We start from the raw sequence: 26,381 nt of genomic DNA, 5'->3' as shown, positions 1-26,381 counted from the left end.
CTTGACTACTGCAACTCGCTTCTAGCGGGTTTACCACTGAGCGCCATCCGTCCCCTCCAACTGATTCAGAATGCAGCTGCTCGTCTTGTTTTCATCCTTCCCAAGTTCTCCCACACCACTCCTTTGCTGCGCTCCCTCCACTGGCTTCCTGTAGCTGCACGCATCAGATTCAAAACACTGATGCTCGCATACAAAGCCAAAAATTCTCTGGCACCATCCTACCTAAAGGACCTCATCACACCCCGCTCTGCACCACGATCTCTCCGATCCTCCAGCACTGCTCGACTGGTCCCACCTCCCCTCAAGGCACAAGGAAGACACGCATCTCGGCTCTTCTCTGTCCTGGCACCTATTTGATGGAATGAACTCCCCCTAGATGTCCGAACAGCTGAATCCTTGAATGTCTTCAAGCGACGACTCAAAACTTTTCTTTTTCAGAAATACCTGACGTAGAACTTCTATATTCTTACTCGACTCTTTTTCTGGTGTGTGTTTTAAAAAAATTAAATAAAATAAAAATTCTGCACTACTCAATGGCGTTCTCAGAGATAGTATTCGTAGCTGGGGTCCTTATTGAGCTAGCATCGGAAATTCATTGCAGAGTCTCAAAGCACTTATGTAAGTCGCTCTGGCTAAGGGCGTCTGCCAAATCCTGTAAATGTAAATGTAAATATACTGCATGGACAATGAACCTTGGTCGAGAACAGCTGTACATCTATGTTCATGTGTTCTCCTGGAGTGAAACTTTCAGCACAGTTCTTGGTGAAGGCTGGCAGAGAACGTGGTCATGAGTCTGATGGAGTCATTTCTGGATGACGGGAGAAATGTCACAATGGACAATTTCTTCACCTCACTGTCACTGTCACACAGACTGCTTCACTTTACTGGGCATGGTGAATAACGTTTGCCGTGAACTTCCTCCATTGGCAAAGGACACTGCACAGGGAGAGGAATTCTCCACGTCAGTGTTTAGAATGGCGCGCATGTATTCAGTACGAGCAGCAACAAGCAAGTGGCCAGTAGCTGTGTTTTACAACATGCTGGACTTGGTGGCGGTGAATGCCTACGTTCTGTACAAAGCATCTACAGGGTGGAAAGGAAAAAGAAGATTGTTTCCGATTCTTCTAGCCAAGGAACTCCATTGCCAAATACAGGGATGATGGTCACTGAGTTTTCAAACGCTGCAAACACAGACTTTGAAAGATAGACAGACTGTGTGGGACAGTAACCACTGAGACAAAAGGCAGAAAGATGACGAAGAGATGAACCTGGAACTGAGGCACGGATACATCAATTTTTACATGAACAGCCAAACATGCAAAGCTGGAGAGATCACACAAAAACAAAATTCACTTTTGGTGTTATAATTCAGTGATGGCCAATGAAAATGAAATGACATTTTATTCTGTATGTGTATGAGCATGTCAAAAACCATGGACCATGACTTCACTCAGCTTATGACATTTATATACAAACATGCATTGGAGACTGAAGTGTTAGCATGTTTTCATTTTATTCATTTCATTCTATTAGCAACTTTTCATTCTATTTTCACTCAATTTGTTTTATAAATAACACAGACTTGTGTTTCCATATATTTTGTGAATGTGCGTCTTTCATATTTGCAGGTCAGTCAGTGTGTGGGATATTTGGTATAGATATGGCAGACTTTTGTGAAGGTTTCCATGTCACACACAGAGGTTTAGTCTGCCTTGGATTTGAGCTACTCTGAGTAAAAAATGCAAATGTGCCAGGCCTCACAGGTAATGGGTGTGTTTGCACAACAAAAGCAGGAGGAGGATGGGGCTGAAGACCTGCGAAAATCACAGCAGGGGTGACAAACACCTTGGGACTCTCAGCAGAGAATAAAAACTCGGCAAATCTAGTGTTAAGTCAAACTCCAGAAATTGACTTCATTATAGAGAAAAAAATTCATACGTATTATTATTATTTATGTGAAAGCATCCGGTTTGACATTACAATGTGACGTGGCTTTGACGTGATTCCATCGTTTACACATACATGTATGTATCTGTACCCAGATCCGGCGGTTAAACGTGTGCATAAGGAACATTTAACCCTTGAGATGTTATATAAACTTTTTGGAGGGCAGAAGACTAACACTGAAGAGGAATGTAATTAATTCACTACTGTCCTCCAGCGGCAGTGATGAAGTGCGCACCATTGTTCAGATGCTGGATGACTCCTATCCGGGCTTTGGATATCCCTCTCTAAAGGCTGACGCTGTACTTTCAGCAGCAGACACACACTGCCCACCCCCCCACCCCCCCGGCATCGCATGCAGCTGATCCGTCCCTCGACATTTAGCATCCACTTCCACCCTAATGAATGGCTGCGCATCATCACGGCGGAAATGTCCGCGCTGAAGCCGCAGGCTCATTACAGCAAATCGGGTGATATTCAACGACCCGGTGTCCTTAACAGCCTCTGCGAACCGGAGACCGGCAATGACCAGTTTTTAAAAGGAAAATGCCTTTAAATTTGTATTTTAAAATCTTATAACCAGAATACATTATTATTTTATCATTATTATTTTAACCACATTAAGCTGAAGTTGATATTGCTGTAGCCTGTATATGCTTGTTTCATTTGCTAATTATTTTATTAAAACCAACCAACCGCTTAATTTGTCTGGAACAAGAATATTTTAAAATGTACAACAACGAGTCCCTTCTTAGGATCTGCCCTGTCAATTTGCACTTAAGTGCTTGTCAGTAACGGCTACGTTACCCACTGACATTCGCGTAGTTGTATCTAAGCTTTGATTTGTTAAAATGATCGATATGCGCACAATTAGTGCGGATCACGGCGACGGGGCAACTGAAACTTGGCCGAGTCTAAAGATGCATCCGTTAGGGTGAGATTCAGTCATCAGGGCGCCCTTGCGGTCTTTCTTATCCTTTCGTCAGTTCTCGACATAACCTTCTAGAATCCAGTTATCTTGGGTCCTACATTTCTCTGAAAGCCGTGAGTGGTTTTGTGTGCTACCGATTAACATTTTAAATGCAAGAAAACTAGAAAATACGCGTTTTTGTTTCCATTAAGCGACAGCCCTTGAAAAGGGCAGCGCTGGTCTGCAAAAAAAACAGTATTTGATTGCATTTTCAATTTAATAGAAGCCAATTGCACTTAGCAAACCCGCATCTATTTAACCATGAAGAAGTGTTTATTTCCCTCTCTTTGAGTTTGAGGTGGAATCATGACTCAGTTCTGCCTGCTCATCTTTCAGGTTTAGTCTAAGTTTGCGAAAATATTAGCAAAACTGAGTACGGGAAGCGAAGCAAATATTGGTTGGTACAAATTGCCATTTTACATGGGAAAGATGTGATTATCTGTTCAGTTTGACGTGTTAACTGGCATGTTCAATGAAGACGAAAATGCATTGAAAGAAACGCCTGTTTGTGGTGGTCACTGGATCTCATTATATTTACATGTCAATAGAACCTGCCCATGTGTGGGTGTCTCAGCCTTAGAGATCGGGGTGGGGAGCTCAGACATTCGGGAGGGGCTCAAAGTAGAGTTGCTGCTCCTCCGCTTTGAAAGGTGGTTTGGGCATCTGTCTTTGATGCCCCCTGGATGCTCCCAGGGGAGGTGTTTCGGGGATGTACAACCGGGAGGAGGCCTCTGGGCAGACCCTGGGGTGGCCTGGGAGCACCTCGGTACTCCCCTGGAGGAGGTGACTGGTGAGGGGGAAAATATCTCCAGTACATCTTAATTATCTCTGTAATTATATCAATCCTGACTAAAAAATACAAACAAAAAAAATCTTGTCAAGTCCCTCTGACCAAAAAGTAATGGACTACATAATTTTACAAATAGACATTTAAAAACAGTTTAATTGTGTTGCAGTCAAATAGAGGATATTCTTTGGAACACAGAATATTAGTACAATCAGTTTAATTTTTTTTATGAAATGATTGATTTAATTTATAAACAATCTCTTTAACTGTGAATTTTCTCACTTTAGAAAAATTGCACTGAGAATGAAAAGATTTTTTCTTTTTTACACATTGGATGTACCATTAATCTACAGTTCTGCATTGAGTTTCTGTCACAGAATATTCTGGACAATTTGTCCTCTGCTAGAGAGAATTAACCCAATAATTATCTCAACACTTTGCCTTTTTCTCCCGGCAGATGATGGCACTAAAAATTCCTTACCTTACATTGTTAACATTGAAGTAAAAGTAAAATGTAATTTTATTACTGGATCGTGGGAAAGAAAAGCTGTAATCTGACTGGTCTGTTTGAGTGGCAGGTGTATGAGGGGCGTGCTGCAGTTTGTGGCCATGACTTTGATGGTGTGTCGTGTTTTAGACGGATGGCATCCGAGGCAGAACCTCATAAAACTCTACAGAGGCTCTGAAAGCTGATAGCATGACTGGAGATAATGTCACCCAGAGACACAAATAAGCTTAGCATGTTGGCAGCTAGCTTAATGATGTAGTACGGAACTACTCAAGGAAGGAAAGCACACTTATCACCTTGCGAGACCTCTAAGGAAAGCACGTCAGGATTTCTCATTCTTCTGGAGGAACTGAAACACTTTTTAGACACAAAATAAAAGGATTCACCAGATGTAGGCTTTAAATATTTAGGATTTTGTAGTGATAGAGGAGCCATAAAACAATTCCCTTGGTGACAAAATCACACTACAGACTCAACAAAATTTTTTTTTGGCAGTTTTTAATGACCAAATGAACAGAGAGCAACAAAAATATTTGCCTCTCAACAGCATTTCAGATCCAAGACCTAAGGAGACACACACCTGTCTGACACATTCGTTTTGTCGTACTGTATCGCTCACTGTGAGCGCTGCGTGGGGGAGGCTAAGCTCCATTGGGGGGGGGGGCAGGACCCATGCTGTCACTGTAGGTTTGTACACCTTTGTAAGTCTAATAAAAGTTTCATGGACCCAATACATTCACCAAAGAGAAATGATCAGTGTAGTAATTATTAAATTCATGCATTTCACATGAAAACGTGAAGAATATTGATACTGGTAAATAAAGTGTGTCATATAGAAAAACATCATATAGATAAGTCTTCAAAATGTCTATATAGCAGTCAAACAGACGTAATCTTTTATACTGAGGCAGAATTTCTTTCTTTCACCCATCAGGGGTCAAAGTTCACTTCCACTCAAAGTGGAAGTTCCATTTTGATTTATTAGATTCAGGTCATCTGGTCTGGTTAATTGGGGATGCAGGTTCCTTGTGCTCCCACCGTTAATCAAAGCACATTAATCAAGAAGCAAAGAGGTGCTGGGTAAAATCATTAGTGCACTGTTAAGGTCAGTGTCTGAATACCAGGCTGTCTCAGGCCGGGGGGGGGGACAATGCGGGGGTGAGGCTTACAGTCTACACCAGGGGTCTGATGCTCACATCCAAGCATCCACCTTGTGTTGTCTTTCATTAAGTTTTAACGGAGCTCCCAGCTCACGTCAGAGCTGCACCCTACAAGCCAGGCGCCCCATTGGGGCGTATGCATCAGTCAAAGCGACTGGCGTTTGTGCAGGTCCACACCGGATATTGGCTGCTGTCAGGTGGTAAATATGGCATTTATCGTTTACCACGAAACGGGGAGATGGTGCCAACTCTCACCGTCACTTTGATATGGAATGACAGAGGGACCTCAGACGGACCTGACCTCACACCCGGGAATCAGTGATTTCAGCACCACCTTCAAAACATCTCCGCAAGGCGTCTGGGCTCCAAAATCACGCCCCTCCAGGGGACACGGAATGGCCCCGTATTCCATCAAAATAACGTGTGTGCTTCCTGAGCATGGGGCCCTGCCAGACTCTGTTTTAAATCATCGCTGTCAATTAAACAAGCATGTTTCCCAGTGGTTTGCACGTAATCCATTTAATTTTTGGCATGATTGCATTAGCGTCATGACTGAGCTCCAAGAGACGTGGGCCGGACCTAGAATAACTTTATATGTGATGCATGGAGGAGCGGTTAAGGGCCTCGCTCAGGGGCCCAACAGTGATCTTCTGAACCACATCCGCCCCCCCCCCCCCCCCCCCCCCCCCCCCCGCCACCTTTACCAGAAAGATACACAAACATCCCTGTTCTGATCCATGACAGCATAGACGGTCCTCAGGCATGAGGGTCCTCAGACTGTCCCTGTATTGTGACATGTGTCAACTCCAGCCTCGGTGACACAGGAACGCATCGCTGCCCCACCTCTCACCCCACCGTACGTCGTGCTCCAACAGGGAGGCGCCCTGTTGCCGGCTGCCTCACCAGGAGATGATCTGTGTGTCTGACTCTGAGTGCGCCTGGCAGGGTGTGTGTGTGTCACATGTTTCATCAAACCATGACCAATCCCAGCAATCTGCGACGGGGGGTGTCCCAGGGGTGATTATCTGTACTACATCATATCCTCTGTGGTGTGTCTTTTTCTACTATGGATGAGTTATGCTTATAGGGTACATCAGATTCCTTTGGGATGAAAAACTCCTTAAAATAACAGGTGGGTACATAGGTGTGGCAGCCGGACTCCCAGCATGCACTTCAAGCACCACCTAGATGCTGAGATACTGATATACATAGCATGTGATCAATAAGTTTAGTCCAATTCCACATGCATGGGTTAAAGTTGATATGCTTATAATGAATATTTCAATACATCGGGAGAACATGTATAAGCATAGAAAACAATCCTGTTTTCAAACCACACGTATAAAAGAAATTGCAACTGGAAACAGAGGCATAAAATATATAAACCATCCAGGGAATTACTCAGGAAGGGCAACCAAGCCGTCAGAGGGCACACAACCCTGCAAACAAAGCATTTCCAATTGTGGGGAATTTGGCGACTACAATTAATTTTGGGGGAGCCCATCCTCCAGGGGGCAGCAGAGGAAGCCCTAACCCTAACCAGACCCAGAGGGGGGAGCCCATCCTCCAGGGGGCGGCAGAGAAAGCCCTAACCCTAACCAGACCCAAAGGGGGAGCCCGTCCTCTAGGGGGCAGCAGAGGAAGCCCTAACCCTAACCAGACCCAAAGGGGGAGCCCGTCCTCTAGGGGGCAGCAGAGGAAGCCCTAACCCTAACCAGACCCAAAGGGGGAGCCCATCCTCCAGGGGGCAGCAGAGGAAGCCATAACCCTAACCAGACCCAAAGGGGGAGCCCATCCTCCAGGGGGCGGCAGATCAAGTCAAATGAGCAAGATGGTGAAGTCCCACTGTCCCAATTTTAACAAACTCCATATGCATGGAACCAGATCAGAGACTCAAGCCTTGGTGTCAGAGGTGAGAAGCAACAGTGCTACCCACTGCAGTGCTGTTATGTAGACCAATGTGTATCATTTATCTTACCAAGATGTCGGCCATTGGATCCCTTGAGTTTTTGGTGCAGTGCTCACAGAAAGCCTTGGCATGCTTGCACAATTCAGTAAAAATGTTGGTTTCATAGGAAAACTTCATTGACAAGCAATGTATAACATCCATCCATCCATTTTCCAAACCGCTTATCCTACTGGGTCGCGGGGGGTCCGGAGCCTATCCCGGAAGTAATGGGCACGAGGCAGGGAACAACCCAGGATGGGGGGCCAGCCCATTGCAAGGCACACTCCACACACACACCAGTCACTCACACATGCATTCCTATGGGCAATTTAGCAACTCTAATTAGCCTCAGCATGTTTTTGGACTGTGGGGGGAAACCGGAGTATCCGGAGGAAACCCCACGCCGACATGGGGAGAACATGCAAACTCCACACATATGTAACCCAGGCGGAGACTCGAACCCCAGTCCCAGAGGTGTGAGGCGACAGTGCTAACCACTGCACCACCATGCCGCCCCCGCGATGTATAACATATCTGCATATATCTTCAACACAGACATTTGCTTTTCATTAAGTGTCTTTTTTTGACTGACTCATTCAGTTCTGTTCTTGCCATTTTGCTATTAATTGCAATTACATTCCTTGACTCGATCCCGAAAGGATATAAAACAAAAATCTTCGGTGTTTTATGCTATTGCAGACGTGTCACTGATTAGAAACACACAATGAACTTGATTGACAATGAACTTCTTAAATCAGAACAACTCAATAAGAACAGTAATTTGGATTTCAATTCATTACTACTTATTTTTGCTAGATAACCAACAACATTGCAATATTTTTACTGAATGAAACAAGTGTCCCAAAACTTTCTGTGAGCACTGGGTCTCTAGACTATGAGTTATTTTACCATCAGACTTTGAAGATGTAAATGTTCATTTAGCATCGTCTGATTGTTGCAAATAAGCACGTTTTCGTCTTCATCATTAAGTCTTATAAGCATGCTGGACGTAAAACATCAAGTTTGGAACTCAATTCCACCACGGGGTTGGATACTCAGCGAGCCAATGACGAATGCAATTACTCCAATGGGATCTTCATGACGTATCAGCCATGATCGAATCTGATTGCGTTTCTGCATGATGAAAAGTATTCCGATATATAAAAGGGGGAACTGCTGAGAGCCAGCAAAGGAGACCTGACTGGTTGGCAGCCGTCGGTGAAGGATTCGGCGCTTCGGAGGTACTTCAGAGGAGGGTATCAGAACAAGCTTTCAGAACCTCGGCCAGCACCTGTGGAAGAAGCATCAACGGTAAAGCACAGGTGAGTGCCTCGGCTTGCTCTTGTTATATATCTGTAGTATAACGCACTTTCGGAGAAGCACCGGGGTACTGGCATTTTGTCAGTTACCGGATTTTAATGGCTGGAAATTCTTGTGGGTAGTATTCTTGAGAGTGGGAACAAATGAATTATTTTCAAGTCCCAGCGATGTAATCTGCAAACTCTTATCGGTCAGCATGTTGCTCTTTATCTCTTTTGTCCTTCTATAAAGTTGAAATCCTCATCGCTCAGGGTAGTCGGATCCAATCCAATAAATTGGCGCTCTTTTAGTGTTTCCGAGCATTGTAAATAGTTATAAGGACGCTTACTACCATATTACACATCTAGTAAAGTTATTCATTGTTTTATTACATTTGGAAACATATGATTGGGATGAATTCAGGTTAGGTGGGATTCTGCAATGAATGTGACTGAAGTTTTAAAATGATATAATGGTTGAGTGTTTTGTCTGAAGTATCAGTGTATAGTTCTGGATTTTTACTTTCTGTCAGATTTGTGCCAATTCCTGTATCCTGCCCTTGTGTAGATTCAAAGCGATGTTACACAGGAGCGGTTCTCAGTTCCTGCTCTTGATAGCCCTGTGTTGCGTTCTGTACTCTGGGACACTCAGTCTACCGTATACATCAATGAGGTAAGCGCTGTGAAACGTCGAAATCAAGAACGACCTATATGTCTATATATTACAGGCCTACTAAACAGACAGTAAAAGAATTGTTTGCGTGATTGGGAAGTACGTGCACTACATTATCATAACACAATCGGAATGTATTTGTTTTTCTCAGTGACTTGCTCAGAGGTCTGCATATAGATAAAGCTTTAAAAAGCTTTAAATATCAGTTTCGTTATTATATGTACCGTAGATTGTCGACGATAGAAATTACCGATGAATTACCTGAAATTATATTAACGTTTACTGTAGTATGACTGTTGCATCAATCATCTATTAACCGACGGTTTACAAACATTATCACCGATATATATTTTCAGTCACTGTCGTAATGATCACCCTAAGTTAACCTGTAACGCCTTTAATGAAGAACTATAAGTTTTTATCATTTTAAAACCTCTATTTCCGTTTCCAATTTACAAGCAGATGCTATGCACGTGGATATATTTTGTAGTCCATAATATATTATTGACTGTATGGATAAACATCTAACAGGCAGCTTTTTCGCTAAGGAACATTAAAACAAGTCAGTCACTGCTAATCCACAGGTTGGCTAATCTTGACGGGGACAACGAGAACTGGACCAGGACCCCGTCCATACACGACTCCCTCCCAGAAAACTACAAACTCCAGTACGATTTATCAAAACAAATGCAAAGGTACGAATTGTGTTCTTTAACATGTCAAAAGCGTATTCAGTAAAGATCTTATATCTGCATTAAACCCCTAAAGATTGTATGCATGGAAAAAATGTAGGTGCTCGACTGTGTTTTGTACATCCATTTTTATGAAAGGACATTTGTGAGCGCATGTAAGGTAATGCAGTAAGGCACATGCATTTTTGCCTCGTTTTCCTTCCATCATGTCCCGTTTCACACGCCAGACCCACCAGGCACGCCGACGGTCTCTTCACCAGTGGGTACAGTAAGCTCCTGGGTCAGCTGTCCGCCAGACGCTACCTGGAGTCCCTGATCGGAAAGCGAGTCAGGTACTGCTCCGCTTGGGTTCATTTACCATTCTTCTTAATTTACATCCCTTTTATAAATGCTTCTTAACTGTAGATTACAATTCCCAAATACTTAATAAGGTGTGGAATGGTGCCTGTGTGCAATTAGATAAAACAATGCAGTATAAAGATTAGGATGATCCAGCACCCCCTTTCAATCTGAGTGTGCAGGGATCCATCTGAAAAAGCTATGCCGAATACAAGTTTTGATGCCGCGGATCAAGACTTCCAAAAAAATCTTGCTTCATCTATATACAAATACTGATCACGACAATTGTTATTCGGATCACCGTCTTTTTGCATCATATAATATCGCTAGAAAAAGCTCCCCAAAGTACAGGGATATTTAAACTGGCAGACAAGAGAGAGAAAGCAGGAAAGAGACTCACATGTATAATGCAATAAAGGGAAATATGCTGGTTGGCGTGTGAGCTCTCAGGTGGTGTTTGCGTTAAAACCCGGTCGGTTGGGCATGAAAGAGAATTTTTGCGCAGCAGGGCCGACAATGTAATACCAATATGTCATATGTAGTATATTTTAGCTTTTTGTCTGTTTGTAGAAAATTGAGATAAATTAACTTAATTGCGCAGGGGGCCAGAAACGGAGGGGGGGGGGGGTAACGGCAGCATTTAAAACCCTCTCGTACGCCGTTGTATTTGTTAATTTTCTTTGTCAATTCAATGGAAGCGATGAGCTCGCAGAGGAGCAGCTGCCTGTGAAGCGACACTCCGATGCCATTTTCACTGACAACTACAGTCGGTTCCGCAAACAGATGGCAGTGAAGAAATACCTGAACTCCGTCCTGACTGGGAAAAGGAGGTGCGTTTGGATCCCGTAAAGCCGAATGTTGAGCTAATATTGCGAAGAGAACAAAAACAGGTCGCACTTTAAGTAGTATTATGTTATAAAACTGCACGTTCAATTTAATTTCATAAAATAACATTCGGCAAAGTGTGACCTGGTTTTGGTTCTCTTGTATTGATTCCTCGTTGCGGTCAGCACTCGGAAACTTATTATATTTAACGGAGTGAAGTCCATTTTTTTCTAAGCCAATTTTGTTGATAACGAGAGACTGCTTGGACAGATAAAGTAGTTGATGACCGAATGACTGGATGATCTCAGCAACATTTTTATTTCAAAGATACTTATAATCATTGAGACGTGGGTGTTCAGGGTTTGGAGAAAGCCCGGTTGCTTGTTCTCACCACAACTGTGTCATAAGAGGCCTCAAAATGAGATAGCACCACGTTATTGAACAGCAGGTGTATTTAACCCCAGGGTTATCGTGTGCGTGATTGTGTTTTTCATGCAGAATGACATCTTTATATTGTTTTATGTTGCTCTGTGCTTCTGACAGCCAAGAGGACCCTCCAGCCACACAAGATGAGCCCATCAGAAGTGAGCTCTCCACGCCAGAGAGCTTCGATGACATCAGCATGGATGAGCTGCTCAGCCATCTCCCATTGGTAGGGACCCAGGAAGTTGCCGTCGGCAGTGACCAGTCAGGGTTCAGGGGGTTCGTAGATGGGCCGCACTAATTGGTTCAGAAAGCAGGGGCCGGGGATCCCTGAGCAGGTGGAAACCTAATGAAGGGCTCTGGGAATTTGTGTGGTGCGGATGGTAGCGGAGCTTGTTGTGTGAGCGTGGACCACGGAGGTCACCCCCTGCGGACCTGCAGGAGGACATTGTTTGGTTTCCTGAGCTGGGGATTTAGGTCTTTAGTCTGATCCACCACATCTGTTACACACGTCAGGGGAGAAAGTTATTGGAAAGGCAGGTCAGACTGGCACCTGTGTGGACGAGGAGGTTGGGAAAGCTTGTTTGATACACACAGACGGACATTTTCGTAGTATAAATGTTTGACTACCAAAGGACTATCCAGACAAATGAGACCAAAATACATCAATATCACCACTCTAATATATAACCTAAACATTCCTATCTCGCATTTTTTTTCCCCACAGACACTCTGAGGAATTTTGGGGAGAGACAGAAGCCATGGTCATTCATCATCAGTGATTTTAATAGCATTATGAGGACATCAGTAATCAAAATCCAAATGGAAATATATCACAGTAAAAAAAAGAAATTATATATAGAGTAAATGTTTACATTGTACAGACAATACTTTAGCTAGAGTTGTTGACCTGATGCTGTACATAATGTGTATTGGCCAAAAAATGAATTGTTTGGAATAGTCTTCTGTAAATGGTAGATCAATAAATGCATTTAAACAAGCGCTGTGCTGGGCATGATCCAATTGTACTGTATCACAGAGTCAGGGCAGGTTCCACAGCATTCCAGTATGTATTCATATTAAACTATAATAATCAATAAATGTAATAACCCAGCACTTTGTGATGCAGGATTGGCCTAAGATATAAAAGATGTCCATTTATTTTTAAACTCGCCTTCATTTTGTATGAGAAACACTATTTTGTTTCTGCTGAAAGATTATAGTAAATGTGGGTGATTAAAATAGAAAACATGCAAACACAGAGCAGTCCGATATTGGATCAATCAGCGCCTGCAATTTGTATTTGCAGTCAGGACTGGGGCAGAGCTTGGAAAGTGAGAGCTGGAATGGAATAATCCTGTCCCATTAAGGTCTGTCTCAAGGGGGAAGGAAGACCGGGCGAGGGGCCATTGACCCGAAACAGCAGATTAAGAGAAACAAATAGCCCTGCATTGGAAATTCTGTCCTTCAGAACAACTAGTGAAGACAAAGCATAGCATGTTATGTGTGATTCTTTCCTAAAAAAACACCAAAATCACTGTTTGATTCACAGGCTTAATGTCAAAAACGACGAATCCAGCATGTTGTCTTTCTGCCTAAGAACTCAAGTGAAACGTTGTGCGATAATCCATAACCTAAAGATTCGATTTTATTTTTAATGAAAGGTCATATTAAAGATGAGAAAACTCCTTTTTCATTTCTACTCTGAGACATGTTTTTCTGAACACTGCGACAGAATCTTTTACTCCACAATTGAATGTAACTTACAATATGTGCAGCAAATAAATGATTTATTAGTGCAAAGCGGCCCTTTGTGTGTCACATTTATTTGCGAAGACAACAATTACCTGGCTTTCCCTTATCCTCCATTTATAGTCGTCATAATGCCCGGACCTGTGAAGTAATACGCAAAGAAATCTCAGTGTTACTTTCATTTGATTAATTTATCTAACACTTTTTTCCAAAGTGACTTACACTACAGGAAAAGTAAAACATTTTTAATGCCTGCTTTCACAACCTTTGCATTTTTAGCACCGTGTCCTACTTTGCTGAGCTACAGAAGCAGGGGCAAAATTGTGTGACCTGCTCGAATCCCATAAGGCTGTACCTCACCCACACGGCGGAAATAAGCTCCACCCAACAGCAAATGGGAGCGGAAGAGTGAAATGACATCGTAGCAAAAAGACAATTCTCCATTGACGGCTTTTGCCACCGTTATGGCTCCGGTGTTTATGCTGCCAAAATACAGAAAACTCTGAAAGCGATTCTTATTTATGGTTACGCTGATGTCAACCAAGAGCACAACTTTACCAGGTCAACCAGAAGTTCCGGAAGGTTCCTAAAACAAGATAAATCCAGACATCGCAATCTCAGGATAAGGTTTTTCATTTTCCAGAGCTTCATGCTCATACACATTTATTCATAGCACAATAAAAGGTACAGCCTATTTTCTGACAATTATACAACAAACACTACACGACACCAGAAACAGGCAAGTTATGAGTCAACGTGTTGACAAGAACCTCAATCCAAGTGGCATATTAGTCACAAATGTCAACAGCAACATCGTTTAGAGCCAATTCCAATGACCCATGTGACACCCACTAGGGGTGTCTCCAAAATTAGTCACTGTCTTCTCCCATCAACGCTAATTTCTTTGTTCACTGTCTATATGTTTTCGGGAGATATTTGGGCACATCTTCTGCAGGTCAGCTTTGTATAAATCATTGGCTTTTCCCACATTTTACAGTCTCCATCTATGATACAGAAGTTAAAATCCTGTAAACCAAACCAGTGTGTGTTCACACATGTCACATTCTCACGAGCTGCCTTCTTTCTCGATATGAAGAATCCTCATTGTCGGTAGTGAACCAAGAGACAGGAAAGGCGTGTGACCACAGGGGACAGAGCGCAGAGAAAAGATCCTTTAGTGACACTTAACATCTTGATTCGTCACATCTGATTCTCTTCTCTTAGACGCCAGGGGAAAAGCAAAATGGGGGGGGGGGGGGGACCTAAAAAAACAAAGAAAAAGAACGAGAGATGGTTCGTTTGGGCTGGATGCAAGAAGCCACTTCTCTGACACCTGAAAGGATCAAGAAGGAGGACTTACAGCATCTGAACAGCAAGATAAAAGAAGCTGCATTCATACACTGCAGGAAGCGCCTCACTGTCAATTCTAACAGTATTTTAAACTCTGTTTCTGTAAGATATCAATAGACAAAATGGCACTTTCATGCAAACCAGGAAGGGACAGACTTAAGGGTGAGAAATGCAAACAGGAAAGATGACAACCTCAATGCCACATTATTTTTCCTGCAATTCTGATGCAAGCAATTCTGGTCTGACAATGCCCCCCCCCCACTCCCCCCTCCCCCCCCAGCCATTATCTGTGGCCATTATCAGCCCAGACAGTTTTGGATGCTGTCAATTACCCAGGGTGCGAAAATGCTGGGCACATTTGGGGGCTGGTCCCTTACGGTTTGTGTGGACCTGTGGGATATTTTATATATGCTCACCCGTTTGCTTCAAGCTCTGAGTCAGTGATATTTATTAACTTGTAATTTTTAATACATTGGACCAATTAATAGCTAAATGAACTTGATAAATATATGCTAAAGAAACAGACTATCCCCCCACCCCTCAAAAAAAGGAGGTTACTCAGAAAAGTCTGATTTATTAAATCCTATTATTGGTTATCTTAATTGCCTGCCATTCCCCCTCATATAAAAACCGAGGGCACCATGTCTCCGTGGCTTTTTAGAGTGCCCCCCACCCCAACACACCCTCTGCGCTATCTCTGTGTTATAATTGCGTGCCACCACTCAAAGCGCACACAGCGAAAAGGGGGAGGGCAGGACTCGCGTGCTGACAGCATGGATTTCCTGTTTGGGTGTTAAACAGTCATCCCAGTGTGGCTCACGGCTTTGGATAAAAGGGCAGCCTTGTACACACATCTCAGAAACAGAAACATCATCCTTTGGAATATTACAAGTATTCTGTGTGTGGGGGACATACTCATTCAGTCCGAAGAATCAGCACATTAACTCAAGATCCACAACTCCGGGCAAACAGAAAACTCGTGTATAGCCATAAAGCACCTGCCCTTAAGAGCTTCTGCACTCAACTAATTACCCGTCGTTAAGGTTATCCCTGTGCCTTTGGTATGCAGGAGGGACGTAGGATTCACAGATTCGCATCGATGCACCAGTATGAAAGTTCACGATGCAATCACCCCGATTAAAAACATGCAATTCAGGCTAAACTTGCGATGCATGTTTATAACACTTTTGCATCGATAACATCTAATCTATTACTATATAATGCTTACTGGATTACAGTACTAGAGACACAAATATGTAAAGTAAAAATGCACTTTTTAGTTCATTTATAATTTGCAGTCTGCTTAAAAAGAATTGCTGAAAATACGCTCCCCATCCTCTCCAAATGAGCAGCCCCTCTTACTCCCCACATAAGGTGCCCCTCCGTCTCAGCGCCGTTAATTAATACTTTTTGTTTTGCAAATGAATCGGTCACTCAATTGAAGTCATCCACCAAGCATTAGTAACATCTTCAAATCGGCTTCCTATCACATATGTCGTATTATACGTGAAATAAGCCCAATATATTCATTACAAATGTCACAAAAGAACTAAATGATGATAACTTGTAGTGTATTTAACATGTTATACAATATGTGAGGTTTAAGTATCCGACTTAAAAAATAAATAAATTAATAAAGCCGCGTGTGTGGTCTCGCGCAGACCTAGGCTATATTGCATTGTGGGGACCTAATTGAAAACAAAAGGTGTTAACGGCGCTACAGGGGGCGGGCAGGGGTGCTCCTCGTTTGCAGAGTCCGAGTGTTGAGAAGAACCAGAGAAATAAAATTAAACTACCTGTACCATACTGAAATGCACAGCACCATATTCTTTTGCATGCCATCGCATCGAATCGCACTGTGTGGTATAAGGGGTGAATAATATCGTATCGCATTAACAGTTGCTTTACATTACCTTTTATGTATCGGATTGTTAGCAATGTGTATCGCATCGGCCACAGTGATGGAGATGCACATCCCTAGTAGGCACTCTCCACAACAGCACACAGATAATACCAGCCTGAAATGAGGAACCATGCTTAGCGTTTTTCAGGGACTGGGTGGGTGGAACTAGTCTTTCGCCCCGAGGACGCGCACGCCGGCTCTGTCATGTTCGTTGCGTGCTGACAGCCTGTTGAGGACGCGACCTTTGGCTTTCCGACATACGGCTAGAAGGGCAATGCGAGGGGGAGTGAGAAGCAACCAGTCATTTGTCATCAGCTTTACTCCAGGGGTGCCCTGTGTCATTTTCGGGCAGGTGATCTCTTTGCGTGCGCGTTCACGATAATGTGCGTCTGCGTCCAACTTTTATTACGCGCACATTACGACGCACGTTAAATGACCACTTTTTGTTCTTATTTTGCGCAGTCGCTTAGATATACGTATGCAAAATTAAAAAATGATTAAATTGATTACATATAAAATGCACTACGCTGTGTTAAAAAATTCCACCCAATCTTCGAATATGTCAGTTAATCCTATTTTTTTCAAATGAAGCTACTCCTGAAGTTGTAGGGCATGTGCAGGACTAGTCATTGTACATTCGTTGATTAAACGAATTTTGGTCATACGACGAAATGCAGATTCTCGGAATAATTCAGGGGGGAAATAATGTCAGACGCATCGATAGCCGCTGCGGATTACGTGCCGCAGAAAACGACCGCAGCTAAACAGTGTTATGCGCAAACTGCATGGAGCTCATCGGTTTTCCACTAAAGGTTAATTAGAGAAAATTGCCTGTAACAGAGAAATTAATTTCCCTTTGTCAAAACAGCATGACTCACAGTAGCACAGGACTTTTTTTGTATTTGGTCCTTCAGATCCCGCTGGTTTATTCCAGAAGATGAGTCTAACACCTGCATGTTTGACAACAATTCTTAATGACTTTTTCCATTATGAGGCTTAATTTGGACTCGTGTCCCATTGATGATGTAATCTAATAAATCACGTAAAACGCAATAACCCCGTGTTTCGCAGGAGCATATAATTTTATTTTGGAGCTCATCTGCCTTGGAAAGGCCAATACTAAGATTAATTATTCGGCAAGCAGTATAAGCACTTAACATTTTCTGCCACTTAGACAATTTTTTGACTGATATGGAGTCATGCGCGTGCCTAGTAAAGAAGATCCGCGTTAAGGAAATGGCTGTTTTAAGTGACTATACTGGTCACAGGTGTTAACACGCATTATTATTATTGTAATTGCATAATTTCAGAACGTTCTGTCAATTGTGTGGCGATGTATTTTACTGACATTTAGTTACAGCATTCCATACTCTTATATGCAGCCTCATTTGTTCTGTGAGATGTGTCACGCTAAAGACATCATGAGACATGGGAAAACGATGGGAACTGTGCTTTTATGTAAACGTGGGGTGAGAAATGCGCTCCGCCAGTACAGCACAAGCAGGTGTTTGGTGCCTCCGTCCAGAAGGTGGCAGCATAGCAAACACTGAGCAACTTTGGCCTAGCATTGATGTTCATGGAAGTGCTGAGCTGTTGTATGGTTGAGAATTCTTAGTCTAAAAACTAAAAAGTAATGCCCAAGTGATGCTTAAGATCAACGGATACCTGCTATTTGCAGCGAAATGAAAAAGTTGGATTGAAGCTATCTATACCTGACATTACAGTGGTCTTGTTGAATTCATGGATAAACACAGTCAATGATAATAGTGTCGTATCACTGTCAAATAAGCATCTAGTCGTAGTCTGGTTAAAAACAGTTAGCTCGGTCCTGCCTTACAAACAGAATGGTAAGTAACAATATCACGGTGATCTAGTTTTGAAAACTGACAGGCAAAAAGAAACGACACTAATGCGTTTGAGCCCAGCTAACAATCTGCACATCCATCTGTGAATACAAATACCCTGCAAGCCGTTAATGCTCTGACTTACGTCACATTCTCAGGTGCTGCCGTGTGGGGGCACTCACTGAGATTACGTTTATATGGGATTTCGCTGTCATTATTCCTACCGTGTCCATCAAAATATCAGTGGCAAAAAAACAGGACAACAAACTGGCTAAATTCAGAATGAGAGAGGCATACAGTTCTCGCATGAACCTGGCATATGTCCAGATCTGCTTCCAGAGCCATGCAGAGAGGCAGAGTCGCTTCAACAGAAGTCCAAAACGCTTCATAGTCATGTTGTTCATGCCAACTTCAGATACAAACAGCAAGTGCTTGGCGGGCAATTTGAGTCAATTAAATACAGAGACAGAACAGCGATTAATAGTAATAAATAGACAATAAATACATTGATTTACTATATATATATATATATATATACTCCAACATGTGTGTGTAGTCTCATCAATGTTTATTAAAAAATAAAATTCGGAAATATTAACCAATAAGACCTTGCTCTTTAACTAGAGTAAAGCCTGAAATATGTGAACATGTTGGCTGCTATTTATTGCTTTATTATTTTATTTTTTTTAAATACATGTTCTGAAACTTGCAAATAATCTTAATGATTTAATCACCCATAAACCAATAGACTGTGAAACACGAATAGCATATCAAGCAGTTTGTCTCTGCCCTTTGCTCCACGCTGACCTTGCCTATCGTCTCCACCACGGATTGCTGTGCCACGTGGGGATGCTCCAATCGCTCAGAAAGCTGTACAGATCTATGGCTTCCCCAGTGACACCGAGAGGATAAAAAAATGGTTGGCTGGGGTCAGCAGGAAAAATCTCATTATAACTAAAGATTATAGCAACAAAAAACGTGAGCTAATCATATTAAAACACTGCATTTACACTTCTCCCACGAAGACCACACTACCGGGAAGCTTAATGTTTGGTTTATTAACAAATAAGGAAAAACTTTCAAAACCCAGAGAGCTGAGTTGCAGGATGAGAGTGAACCTTGGATAAAATCGTATTAAGAGAGCGGAATTTACAGTTAATATGCTGTTCGTGGTTCCTGTGACGTGTCCCTGACTTTCAGTATTCTAGCCTAATCTGCTATCCGTCAACGTTCCCTTAATGTATTTATTTAGTGGAGGATAATCCACTAACATGCTTTAATGCACATGTTCATTTGATACTGAAGTGCTGATAATATGCAATCTCATTTTAGCCTTTAAAGTTGCATCATAAATGTCTATTCTTCCGCAACTCTACTCCGTCGCTAGTATTTGATGCTCTTCTGTCTCCCCCATCCGCCATTACGGTAAAAAAAGTGGTCCATTTACGCGACTGTCTTTGTACATGGCTTTGGTTACCTCCACTAATTTAACTGGAACGAAACACTTAAATGAATAGTGTGAAATGACTGCAACTGCGAACGACATGGATCGAAATTCGTTTGTTATGTTAATGTGCTGCTAATGTCCTTTCCAGGTGCGTGGAAGTCATTTAAGGCTGTAGCAGGTACGTCGCTCGGGTGAGTGATGGACCTTATCTGCGTGTCTGAGGTTTATTACAGCACAGCTGTGATAAAGTACATCTGCAAACAGGAAAATTGGTCTATTATGTCTGAGGCACATTTTATTCTCCGAATTATTCTGCTAAACTTTTAAAAGAATATTCATACGATGCACCAATAGGCAACGAAACATTTGAACTTTGAATGTGTTCAAAATAAATGTTAATATTCATTTAATGCTTATTAATATTGCTCGTTGTTACTACAGCAGAACGAGTCCACACCGTGAAACCAAGACGAAAGTAGCCTAAAATCGTAATAAAAGAATGCACAATATACAAATCTTAAAATAACATGCCTCCATGTTTTTTTTATCTCTGAAATAAAACAAAATATACACATTAAATATACATTTTATGGCCAAGTTCGTCTCCAAAACAATTTGAATATACTAGCACACAATCAGCGTGACATATTCATAATTTGCCAATAATCAAGGGTGATTTCCCAGTATTCTAAGTACACTGGAACATCTGGTATAACAATATTACCAGTAAACTACTCATAAACACTCAAATGACAATTAAAACTAGAAGTATAAGAATAAGTCACAATTGAATTTTACAATACACTGAAAATCCTGTTATGACTTAAGAGCTGAATAGCAACTTCACCGTAATAACAATCCTATAGATTGGCCCCAGCCTTTTAGTTATGCTCTACGAAGGCACCCAACTTCTGAATGGGACATTCAGCAATGGATGGCTTTCCAAGGACTCTGTCTTTTCCCTAACGTCCGTTCTCCTTTTTGTATGTCTATTGTAGTCTTTCTCACAAACCATTATCATCTTTACACATGAAAAGAACCTTCATAAAGCCTCCATTCACTGCAAGGAGCCACTACCTCTTTGACGCTCACAATGTGACTGACTTGAATGACTCGTCTCTGACGACACCCTCGTTCTCTGAGGGTAACTTTAGCTATAAAGTCTCTCCTCCATCTATTCCAGAATTGTTGAGACAGGTGCTGCACTCGTCTCCACCTATTTTTGGCAAACAAATCCACCATAACATATTTACCTGGAGGTGGCAGAATGACAGACTATTTCATTGTGAGCACGTGGTGAGGTGTTAATGGCTCTAGACCTGTGAAATCAGTCAACACTTGACATGTTTTCATAGAATATATGTTGTCATATACTTCTTTCACCTCATATCCAAGTTACTTGAAGGCATCCATTTAGGTTATACGATTCACTCTCAGAACACTTGCGCTTTAGACTTTCGTGAGAATACCTGGAGGTTTCCAGTTCTCCTGTAATTTGAACTTCCTCCTTTCTGCTTTAGTTCCAGAATCTTTGGTGTTCAGGGTTTTTCAGTGGGAGATTTTCTTAATGTATGTCCTTCAGAGTTAGTTCTGATTTGTCAGTTTTAGAATGGAGATCCTTTATAACCCCCTAAATTACCTTGGGTTCTGCAGCATCATTTTCTTTCTCAGTACTTCTTGCATTTCTGTTACCCCTGGCTGCAAAGAATCAATCTAGAGTACATTTCCCAAAAGCATAGCTTGCAAACTATGTTAGTTGGCTGGAACCTTGCAGATGCGATGCAAGTGATTCTCAAAACCATAGTATGACCGAATCTTCGCAAACACTGTCATTAAATAGCGTAGTTTGAACTATAGCTTTTGAGATGTGTTCAGAAGCTTTACTTCCTGGTGACTTTGCGGGAGTAGTACGCCGACTCGACTTGAATGGCCTTGCAATCAGTATCAGGGTGCCTGTGACCATGCCAGTGAGCCAGGGAGGGCTGGCAATGGTGTGGAAGCCTTGGTTGGCACTGGCAGTCTCCTCTGGTGTGGCTGGAGAGGTCAGATCACATTGGTCAGATCACATCTGTTTCCACCTCCCACAACAAGGATGAGGGCCTGTATTTTGGGAGGTATGTAGGCCTGATTTCCAGGCCTATCCTTTCTTTAAAAATGGAATGGGAGGTAGGGATTAGGAGCCAGGCAATGATAATCACTCAGGATCTGTCAGAGGAAAAGACTCCTTAGGCATGCAAACAAATGTGGGGGAAAAAGAACAATTTGTCTCGCTTTTTACTATATTTTTAATGTCGTTTGTTCAGTGGTTTCAGTTTCGGAGACTGGTTTGTCATTTACGAAGGTGAAATTTGCTTCCGAATACAAGAATGTCCAATTGTGTTTTTTTTTTTACAATAGCACCTGTGTAAGGATTTGTTTGTCGTGTTTGGCATGAATTGTTTGCAGATTTGCTTACACTTCTAGCATCGTTAAGATTGCGAAATACTTGTCAAAATTTATAAGTGCACAATTCCGTAGTTTTCAACATCATATACACATAAAATACATCTAATCGAAACTTTATTTTTAAACTAATTAAGCCTTTCGATGCTGCTGCCATTACTATTGACCAACTCATAGCATCACACGCATCCCAAAGCCCACTAACAAACTTAATTATTCGGGAAAATGATAGTGCGACTTCATTTTCAGTATCTCAATTAATAGTTCCTCACAAAAACTTTTAAATCCGAAAGCAAGCGGACATCCATTTCTCAGGCAACGTTTCCAATGCGCACCTTACATGATGAAAGCGGAATGGTCCATTATGTAGCGCTGGCTCTTTTACTTAGCGCTGCCAAGTGTTAAGCTCGCCAGGGGGAAATCAGCAAAAGCCGTCTCATAAGCACATAGCTAGCGACAAAGACGTCGTAATAATTCTCAATGTCCATGAAGCTGAAATCTTTCCGTGAGATTGCGAGCGCAGTGTTACAGCGCCACTTAGTGGACTGGATGTGTAATACTACGTGTACGTATTCTGAAATACTTACCCCAGCAGAAAGACTGCCCTGTTAATCTAGCCACATCCTCATTCAGCTGTTGCCCATTTCCTGACTTTCCCGGCAATTTGTGTATCCCCTTACCCGGGCCCTTTGCAAGTTCAGTAGTCAGAAGGGTGTAGACCATTTCATGCATTTTGCCTCTTAGGAAAAAGCTCTCAATCTACATTAGCCCACAAAGTGAAGCATTTTAAATAGGATCCAAGGACACCATTTGCCATCAGTACAAAGACCACTGCACAGCTACACATCGAACCGACAAAACCAAAATCATACACCGGGGCACCAAAAATCCTTAAAATATAAGGTTTATTTTAGAAGACAGTTAAATATTTACATTAACACTGAAAAAGACAAAACAAGCAATATGCATCACATTTGTTTCCATTAGGAAACATAAAATTGGTTTTGCAAAAATACTGTCATCCATTTCTTTTTTGCATCTAGAGAGAACTGTGAAGTCAAAAGACATTAAAATTTATAAAACATATTGTCTCACATTTTGTTTGCAGGTAAAGGACATTACGTACCAATAAATATTTTAAAAATATCAACTACAAAAAGGTGCTCTTTTAAAACCCCCACTCCTCGGCCGCTCAAAGACGCCTGACGTTCCGCTTGCTGCGGGAGCCTCCGATGACAGGAGAGGACCGAGAGTGTCCGACCGAGCCTGGCGTCCTGAGTGGGCACGGGGAGGAGCCATGGTAGTCACACAGGCACAGGGTGCAGAAGTCAAAGCCACAGCTGGCTCTAGTACACGTGGCCCTTAAGGCAGCGAGGTTGCACTTGGCTGGAGAGCCACACCGCTTGCACGCCTTGAGACACTCGTGCTGCTTTAGGGTACTGGCCACCTGTGACGCGAGACAAAACCAGCCATCAACAACAAAGAAAAAAGTAGCTTTAAATCACAACAAACCTCCAGCGGCGATGATTACACAGCAGTACTGGGGATAAGACCGTTACTTACCTCTTGATACTCTATGGAACGCGTCTGTCTGGAGCAGTTCTTGTTCGGCTTGGGTGTGGACGCCAAGTCTTGAATGCAAGACAGCACCACCCTAGAGGCCGCAAGGTCCCGGGTGGAGAAGGGTGAGGGCTTTCTGGACTCCTGAAAACACCACCACAATGTTGGAATGCAGCCACACTCTGTGCTCTAAGAGGAGGAGCCACGTTCAGTAGCTTACCCAAAATGGCCGTTCAGCTGCCTGGCACCTTTTGCGAGCTCTGATATCCTGCAAAACTATCTTCTGCCAACTTCTGCTTACTCGTTTACAGCTGTGAAGGAGGAAGAAGCATAATATTAAAAATGAAGCAGCGCAACATGTCAGAACAGAAAAGTATGAATTTAACGACTGGCAATAATAAAAGAATAAAAACGTACTATATCAAATCAGCGTCTCCCAGCAAACGAAGAATCTTTGTCAGGATGTGTTTCATATCCTTCTCCCAAAGCATCTGGAGAATGTCCACATGGTCCAGGCCCATTTTCCGACCAATGACGTTCTGAAGGCCAGAGCCCTTGACCAGAGATCTGACGGCTATCAGGTCATACCTCTTTGTCTTCTTGTAACTCTCAGCCAAATGTTTGCAGACCGCATGCTGGAACTGGAGCTGTGGGAGATTTGGATGAGACTGCCTGGTCTCACAGGGATACGCCGCAGCCTGGACTGAAACGCTCTCTTCTCCATCCTGCAACTGTCCACAAGGATCTGCAGCTACCGAGTCTTGTTCCTCATGTTCTATGTGACTGTTGTGAAGAGACAAATAACCACTGTCCTCTTGGACATTGATAGACTCGTTGTCAAAGAGTCCACCATCGTGAAGTCCAGAGGAGAAACAATCCTGGTTTTCTTTGTTACTGGAGGGTTTGACATCATCGAGGTTGAAATCGATAGCCTTGGCACATGGTGAACACTGGGGCTTTAGTGAAACACTCTCCACATTTTTCCAAGGAGAGGTCTTCTCCTTTGACAGACCTCCGTTTTCTGTGTCACATTTCATGTTGCTGGTACAGAAACCACCTCCTTAGTCTGTATACTTCAGAGAGAGAGGGGGGGGGGAGAGACAGAAAGTTAGCCCGGTGGAAGGGTAGAGGCGCATGGGCCTCCACATGTCTTACAAGAATGACTGGATTTTCGGCTCCTGCGCCACGACAAATCCTCCGTGGCTCAATATACATAAACTAACCAATTTAAGAAAATATAAATTCTTATTAAAATAGTTAATGCCTATTAAATACTTGTATTAAGTATAGAAGGCGGACAGACTGGTGGTGAATTATGCCACTTTACGTCGAAGACAAAAAAAAAATACCAAAAACTTAATTTATTAATCGTTAACAATCTTCATTAACAATAACAAACTCACATTTACAGACGACGAAAATAGATTTAATTTCATTTCGACCCCCCTCCAGAAAAATGTTCACCGGACCTCGATTAAGTCAGACATTTCCCCCGGACCGGCAGTTTTCATAGATGCAAATAAAATCAAATCCTCCAGCATGCTGGCTAAGCAGACCCTGCCAGCTACGAAAGTCATTTCAAGCTTGTGGGAAAGTTAAATTTGCCTGGTTTTGGCAATGATACTGACGGGTTGTCAGACCTCGCGCGCGTATTTAGCTGGCCTGCTAACTAGCGGCTCCATACCCCCCTCACCACACCACACCCAGGATGGCGCTACTTCTGCAAGCCGAAAGTCACCCTTTGCTTCACTAAAACCCCAAACTCCCTACATGCAACACTACCCCATAGCCGCTAATTATTTTAAAGAGTTCACCTGCTAACGTGATGACCAAATCAAACTAGACATACATTTCAAACTACTAAGGCACTGTTTTCCGACTATAGCCTCCATGCATTTAAATTACGAGTAAACATAAAAATCATACAGGAAAGTGACGCTTACCTTGCTCGGTTTTGATTTCAGAAAACCGTTTTTCATCTGTGGTAATTAACTAGTATTTACGCCGTAAGCGACCATTTAAAAGACTAGCCTGAAAAAACCGCCACTTCGCTTCACAGACACAAACGCTTTGAATTTCGCGTACAAAACGCGCCAGCCAATCAGGCTAAAACAAAAGTGAAAAAAGAACGTAACCAATCAAAGTACATCTTGACGTCAGCGTGAGCCAATCGCCTTCAATTAAAACTTTAGCTCCTCTATGTAGGTTTTAGTTTGCAAATCGTGCACATTCAGAACAAGTACATTATTTCAATAAAAATCTGGACGAAGCTAGTATATGATCGTGCAAAATGTATGTAAAATAATACACGTGTTATGTTTAAATGTCTTACGTGGAATGTTGCGCCAGAACATAAGGAATCCTGGGAAAACGCGTTTGCATGTGGCTGGAGTTTACCTCTAGGGGTGGGAGGGAAGTGTTAAATGCCTGATGGCGCAACGGCATTTCCTATGCAGCATAAGGAATCCAAGCAAGCACGCAAACCCCCAGCCTTAAATTAAAAAGTTTTCCAAGTA

The 26,381-nt window shown here is 42.5% G+C and overlaps 2 protein-coding genes across 4 annotated transcripts; one reads left to right on the top strand and one right to left on the bottom strand.

The window, feature by feature from the left end:
* The first annotated feature begins 8,438 nt into the window (after positions 1 to 8,438).
* Positions 8,439 to 13,443, top strand: LOC125738935 (vasoactive intestinal peptide). The gene is made up of 7 exons (XM_049008479.1): positions 8,439 to 8,639; positions 9,184 to 9,288; positions 9,873 to 9,983; positions 10,208 to 10,312; positions 11,018 to 11,149; positions 11,688 to 11,796; positions 12,295 to 13,443. The coding sequence occupies exons 2-7, from the start codon at positions 9,194 to 9,196 to the stop codon at positions 12,301 to 12,303; spliced, it is 561 nt and encodes a 186-aa protein (XP_048864436.1). The 5' UTR covers positions 8,439 to 8,639; positions 9,184 to 9,193; the 3' UTR covers positions 12,304 to 13,443.
* A 9,750-nt stretch (positions 13,444 to 23,193) lies between these two features.
* On the bottom strand, positions 23,194 to 26,255 carry fbxo5 (F-box protein 5). 3 transcript variants are annotated; one of them, XM_049009149.1, is made up of 5 exons: positions 25,809 to 26,255; positions 24,283 to 24,938; positions 24,086 to 24,176; positions 23,869 to 24,009; positions 23,194 to 23,752 (listed from the first exon to the last, which is right to left on the bottom strand). In XM_049009149.1, exons 2-5 carry the CDS (start codon positions 24,900 to 24,902, stop codon positions 23,498 to 23,500), a joined length of 1,107 nt encoding a protein of 368 aa, XP_048865106.1. In that variant the 5' UTR covers positions 24,903 to 24,938; positions 25,809 to 26,255; the 3' UTR covers positions 23,194 to 23,497. The 3 variants fall into 3 exon arrangements, with proteins under 3 accessions (XP_048865106.1, XP_048865108.1, XP_048865107.1); XM_049009151.1 differs by having other exon boundaries at positions 24,283 to 24,931; XM_049009150.1 differs by lacking the exon at positions 25,809 to 26,255 and adding an exon at positions 25,335 to 25,797.
* Between the last annotated feature and the right edge of the window lie 126 nt (positions 26,256 to 26,381).

The sequence above is a fragment of the Brienomyrus brachyistius genome, chromosome 3 (genome assembly GCF_023856365.1).
Source record: "Brienomyrus brachyistius isolate T26 chromosome 3, BBRACH_0.4, whole genome shotgun sequence".
In the NCBI taxonomy this organism is placed as follows: Eukaryota; Metazoa; Chordata; class Actinopteri; order Osteoglossiformes; family Mormyridae; genus Brienomyrus; species Brienomyrus brachyistius.
This window is presented reverse-complemented; position numbering and strand designations above follow the sequence as displayed.

What these genes read in the sequence shown, in the direction of transcription:
- fbxo5 (XM_049009149.1), bottom strand. Translation starts at nt 24,902, where the DNA reads ATGAAATGTGACACAGAAAACGGAGGTCTGTCAAAGGAGAAGACCTCT. An exon ending in GGAGACGCTGATTTGATATA is followed by an intron (nt 24,177 to 24,282) that starts GTACGTTTTTAT and finishes CCTCCTTCACAG; the next exon opens with CTGTAAACGAGTAAGCAGAA. An exon ending in CAGCTGAACGGCCATTTTGG is followed by an intron (nt 24,010 to 24,085) that starts GTAAGCTACTGA and finishes TGGTGTTTTCAG; the next exon opens with GAGTCCAGAAAGCCCTCACC.
- LOC125738935 (XM_049008479.1), top strand. Translation starts at nt 9,194, where the DNA reads ATGTTACACAGGAGCGGTTCTCAGTTCCTGCTCTTGATAGCCCTGTGT. An exon ending in TTATCAAAACAAATGCAAAG is followed by an intron (nt 9,984 to 10,207) that starts GTACGAATTGTG and finishes TTCACACGCCAG; the next exon opens with ACCCACCAGGCACGCCGACG. An exon ending in GTCCTGACTGGGAAAAGGAG is followed by an intron (nt 11,150 to 11,687) that starts GTGCGTTTGGAT and finishes TGCTTCTGACAG; the next exon opens with CCAAGAGGACCCTCCAGCCA.